Source organism: Micromesistius poutassou (assembly GCF_964030765.1).
Source record: "Micromesistius poutassou genome assembly, chromosome: 17".
Classification (NCBI taxonomy): Eukaryota; Metazoa; Chordata; class Actinopteri; order Gadiformes; family Gadidae; genus Micromesistius; species Micromesistius poutassou.
Genome location: NC_140287.1, coordinates 16,608,742 through 16,614,419, shown reverse-complemented (window position 1 = coordinate 16,614,419; position 5,678 = coordinate 16,608,742). Strand labels below are relative to the sequence as shown.

At 55.9% G+C, this 5,678-nt stretch overlaps 1 protein-coding gene across 1 annotated transcript in view; it reads left to right on the top strand.

Annotated features, from left to right (window-relative positions):
* Window positions 1-2,090: 2,090 nt before the first annotated feature.
* plekhh1 (pleckstrin homology domain containing, family H (with MyTH4 domain) member 1) overlaps window positions 2,091-5,678 on the top strand; it is a gene marked incomplete at its 5' end in the record, with an annotated part of 23,434 nt that continues 19,846 nt past the window's right edge. The window contains 6 exon segments of the mRNA XM_084482430.1: window positions 2,091-2,153; window positions 2,768-2,917; window positions 3,013-3,096; window positions 3,325-3,406; window positions 4,085-4,267; window positions 4,569-5,341. Of these exon segments, the coding sequence (XP_084338556.1) occupies window positions 2,091-2,153; window positions 2,768-2,917; window positions 3,013-3,096; window positions 3,325-3,406; window positions 4,085-4,267; window positions 4,569-5,341 (1,335 nt within the window).

Here is a 5,678-nt window from a genome sequence, read left to right as displayed (position 1 = left end):
TTCTAGGCCCTAGAAACACCGTTAACCGGCCGGCCCCTCTAGGCTATGGCACCGAGCAGCGCCTCAACAGATGCTGAATAGCTGGCATAGTTGTCCAGTATAGCCCCCCCCCCCCACCCCCCCCCCTGACCACTCAGTAAATCAGTCATCACCTGTTAGACACTGTGGTCGCAATCCCACTCAGACTCAAACACTGTTGGTCTGGCCCCCTCCGGGGGAAACGCTCTGGTCTGAGACATGTCTCCGCAGCGCATAGTAGCATAGCGGACTGGTCTGACCCGTACTTACTCTGAAGGAGCGGGGTCTCCACGCCGTCAATGCCCGGCCGTTAATCAACTCCCCCTATTCTAAGAGCTCCCTTGTAATGGGAACGAAATGGAGAGTTTAAAATGAAAGCTCCCTTTTCCCGCCACTATTTGGAACGAATCACCACCGGGAGGACACACAGCGAGCTCCTTCTGCTTTGACCTTACGTCAGCATTCCGGGTGTGGATGAATTACGACCAGGGGGGTCCAGGACTTTGACACGTGTAAGTGGCCCCCCCCCCGGCCCCACTCCAGACTACCGTATACCTCCCCGAGTCTAGAGAGACAGGCCCGACAGCAGCTCGCATCCCAATCTACTGACCCAGAGGTTAAACCAGACTCCTCTCCGCCTCCCGACCTTTCACCTCTCCACCCGGGGGGTGAGGGGGGGGGGGGGGGGTGGGGGGTGATGGGGGGGGGGGGATGTGTGTGTTAGATGACCTTCGCTGATGACCTGACCTCCCAGACGTATCTACCCTTTAAATCACTAGAATGCCTAATGGATACTAAACATGTACACAGGGTCATCTCGGCAAAGCGTCAGATGTTGTTGATGATGTTCTGTTCTGCAGGATGAAGAGAGTGTGTGTGTGTTTGGTGGGTCCCGGGCTTAGATACGACGTCCATGTGTCTGGGATCAGAACCAACACGAAGGTTGGAGAACACGCAGAGCAGCTGGAGAATAGTACCCAGGGTACTATTGCTGGAAGTCCCCCCCGGTGCCAACTGCGGTGCCACCATGCTGACATTTGAACGTCTCCCTCGTCCGGGTGGAAGAGCGGTTCGTTATTCCGCTCGTTAAATCCCTTTGACTCAACAAGTGGTTTTGGCCTCGAGGTGAAGAGTCACGTCGAGCCGAACCTCAACGCCCGACGGAGCTGGCGTTTTTCTTTTTCCCTTTTACTGAGTGTTGATCAGTCGGACCGTGAAGGAGGTTATGGGAACTGATCCCCCCCTCCCCCCCCCACACACACACACTCCCCCGGAGGTGAGAGGTCGGGGGCACGGAGAACATCGGAGATCGGGACTGGGGCAGACGGGGACAATGGGAAGAGTAAGGAAAGACGCAGGGAGGAATTTAAATGTGTTTCCTCGGAAAGGAGGGAATCCATTAGCGTGTTTGTTCTCCAGTGAACTGAGTCCGTGAGCTGGGGGCTGTGTGTGTGTGTGTGTGCGTGTGTGCGCGTGTGTGCACGTGTGTGCGCGCGTGCGTGCGTGCGCGCGTGTGTGTGTGTGTGTGCGTGTGTATTGCATCACACTAATGCTTGGCCAGGGATACCCCTTTTTTCAATAGTGAACTGCTTTTCCGAGGAACCACTGTTGGTTTTGCGGCAAGGCAAATGTGTTGACATTCATAATGTCGCCATACTCAGATGTGCCACAGCGTCTGAACAAAGTGTGTGTTGTGGCGGCGGTGGTGGTGGTGGTGGTGGTTGTGGTGGTGTGCCAGGCTAAAAGTGATTATTTGGCAGCACATGGAAGGACTCAGTCTTGCCAGGACGTGAAGCCCTCGTCGGTCTGAAAGCTGTCTGGGGGGCATACCCTAACAGGTATGAGCTTGACTTGCTGGAGCTTGGAGCTCCAAGAAGTTTCGCTTTTTTATTTAGGAGCAAGTCTCCATTGTGGAAGAGGGGGGGGGGTCAAGGAAGTCATTGTAGAGGTCTGGGTTTTCCCGTGGTCCCAGCCCCCCCTCACCCCCTCCAGGACCCCCGTTCCCCCCCCACCCACCCGACAGACGGTTGATCCGTGGGGGTAACCAGGCCTTCCTTTGTCCGTCCCTCCAGATGCTGGAGTTGGAGCAGAGGGTGATTGAAGCGGACCAGCGGGCGATGCACGCAGAGAAACAGGTACTGCTGGTCTGCTACCGGTCCTGGTCCTGGTCCCTGTCCAGACCACCGGGTCCTGGTCCCTGTCCAGACTGAACCCAGCCCGGTTCCTTTCTCCTGAAGCGTATTACAGGCTTGGTGTTTTTGGGGTGGGGGCCAAACTATCGACACAAACAAAAAGGAACTGTTTTTTGTGGAAGAACATGTAATTAATTATAGGGTTATAATATATAAGATAGAAGGTTTCATGATGCATAGCAGAAATGCAAGAGGCAAGATGGTCGTTCACACGTTTGACAAAGGGAGTAAAGTTGGTTGGATTTAGATTTTGGAGACTAAACCTGATATCTATCACAGTCACTCTGTCTCTTTTCTTTGGATTTAGTCACACATTTTCTGTCATTACTGGGTCTTTCAGGTCGACTCTGAGGGGGATAGTTCAGCGGTACCGTTTCTTCTTTTTGACCACAAAGTCCTACCCACTTAGAGCTTTGAAAGGTTTATCTTGTCAGAGTTTTTAATCCCACCGTAGCTCAGTCTTTGTCTGGTGCCCTGTACACACAGAGGAACCTTCCCCTTACATCAAAACATGTGTACAACATTTATGCTGTGACTCAACCAACTACGTGTTCCAGATTAACGTCATGGAGGAACAATTGAAATCTGCCAACATACAAACCAGCGAATCAGAGAGCTCGCTGTGCAGAAAGTATCAGGACCTCGGCAATCAGATTCAAGAGAAGGACGCTGTGATAAAGACACTACAGGGGCAGCTGGAAAAACAGGTATGAAGCAGGCAGATGCGGACCACAGAAATGTCCATTTATGTCCGTAAAACGTCCGATGTAATCCGCAGTCCGTGTTTCCTTTGGAAAAACAGATCTTGGTGAGGACCCAGGAAGCAAAGGTCATCGAGGAGAAAGCTGCGAAGATCAAGGACTGGGTCACTGTCAAGCTTAGGGAGGTAAGCTCAGACATGCCGAGTCAAAGCTCAAAGGAAATGGCCTCATGCAAAGCTTTCATCTTTCAGGGCCAACAGTCATTCGACTTTCGAAATGTCCGATTTACTTTTGAGTTATTTTGTGATTTGTGAGTTACAGTGATGACCTCTTTGCATCGCTGTACTTAATCTGTTTCCATACGTTGGTTGTACTGAAGGTGCTTCTAAACTGTATTCTCTCCTGGGGCTCAGATGGAGACGGAGAACCAGCGGCTGAAGATGGCCAACCTCCGGCAGGCCGAGCAGATCATGTTGCTGCAGGACAGATTGCAAGGTAACCTCTAGACGTCTCACTCCTCTAGACGTCTCACTCCTCTAGACATACTCACTCTCCTCTAGACCTACTCACTCCTCTAGACGTCTCACTCCTCTAGACGTCTCACTCCTCTAGACGTACTCACTCCTCTAGACGTCTCACTCCTCTAGACGTCTCACTCCTCTAGACGTACTCACTCCTCTACACGTCTCACTCCTCTAGACGTACTCACTCTCCTCTAGACGTACTCACTCCTCTAGACGTACTCACTCCTCCAGACGTCTCACTCCTCTAGACTCACTCACTCCTTTAGACGTCTCACTCCTCTAGACGTCTCACTCCTCTAGATGTCTCACTCCTCTAGACGTACTCACTCCTAGACGTCTCACTCCTCTAGACGTACTCACTCCTCTACACGTCTCACTCCTCTAGACATACTCACACTCCTCTAGACCTACTCACTCCTCTAGACGTCTCACTCTTCTAGACATACTCACTCCTCTAGACGTCTCACTCCTCTAGACGTCTCACTCCTCTAGACGTCTCACTCCTCTAGACGTCTCACTCCTCTAGATGTCTCACTCCTCTAGACGTACTCACTCCTCTAGACACTCCCTGCCTCAGGGTGACCACAGAGGAGAGTGACGTAGGAGACTGACCTAACCGACGCCAACCCTCCTCTATCGTTTTCCGCAGCGCTTTTAGAGAAGCCCCCGTCTCCCGCTACCTCGCCAGTGGCGGACGCCCACCTGGTGCCCAACAGCCCTCTGTACCCCCCCAGCTGCCCAGGGACCCCCCCGGCCCTGGAGGAGTCCTGGAGACAGCCTGGACCTCGTACTGCTGCCGCGGGGGCCCACCACACCAAGGCCCCCCCGACAGGTGGGTGGTCCCCACTGAGAGAGGCCTGGGGTGGGCACGCTGCAGCCTGTGAGGCTATGTCCTATCACGACGCCACACCATCACAGCCTGGACTTTGAGACAGAATAAAGGCCATGTCTTCAATGTACCCATTGACGCTAAACACTGCCATATTCTCCTCTAAGTCTGTATCCTATTTGATTATTACTAGATTCACTTTATTATTCCCCAAGGGGATATTGAAACAATATCTTTATGGATCTGAGAAACAAAAGCTTTATCGAAGCAAATCCAGACTTCTTGCTCTTGTCTTCTCTCCCAGATCTGAAGTGGGCTCCGGAACCGGGCTCCAAGGGCCGGACCAGGGAGGGGCCCGGCGGCGTGGGGGCCCCCGGGGTGGGCAGGGAGCGGGGGGAGGGCAGGGACCACTCCTCGGACGAACTCAACAGCAAATTCCGCTCGCAGTGCCTCCACTCGTCGTCCTCCTCGTCGTCCTCCTCTTCGTCCTCGGCCTACGAGATGGCCCAGGGCCCCAGCAGCCCCGAGACCACCACGCCCACCGGGGTCTCCCCCAAGAGCCCCCTGTTGTCTCGCTCGCCCTCCACCAACCAGCCCTTCCCCGGCGGCGGCGGCGGCGGCGGCGGCGGCGGTAGCCACGCCCCCCTCCAGCGGCCCCTGTCTCCCTCCGGAGCCAGCATGACCCTCCCCAAGCTGCGGACGGCCCTCCTCCCCAGGGACAGCGTCCAGCTGGGCAAGAAGCACAGCAGCCAGCCCCCGCCCGGCCCCGACCGGCTGCACCAGCTCGCCGTCAGCATCGACATCACCAGCGCCGCCTCCTCCTCCTCCACCCTCCACAGTGCCACCGCCACCGCCGCCACAGCCCCGCCCTGCGCCCAGCTGGTGGAGGAGACAGACATCGACGACGGGACCCCCGACGCGATGGACGTCGGGCCGGCGGAGGGCGGCGAGGCCCGGGAGCCGGCGGCCCCCGGCGCGGGGTCCGGCGCGGGGCCGGCCGGGGAGCCGGTGGAGCGGCGACGGGACGTGGAGGTCCTCAAGCCACCGACCCCTCCCCTTCACCGGCTCCCCTCCTGGGTACGCTCAAAGACGTGTTTCGTTGTTCGGCTTTTCGTGTGGATTTTCCTCTCAGCCTCGCAGCAACGACTTTATGCGTCGTGCAAAAGTGTTAGTCTGCAAATGAGTACCGGCGTATTTTCGTACGAAGAACAAACTAGGAACAAAGGGCTGATCACGCCGTTCCACGTTCGCGCAACGCAACGACCACCGCAGACGCTTCGACGCAGTCGGGAACCTTTATGGTTCTGCGTCGGGTTTTAGTGGAGCGGACCAATCGCCAGCCCTTGGCGGCTGCGTCGCCTCGACGGAAGGTTCCGATTTTTGGGAGGAGGCGCACGTCAGGCCCTCGCGGTGG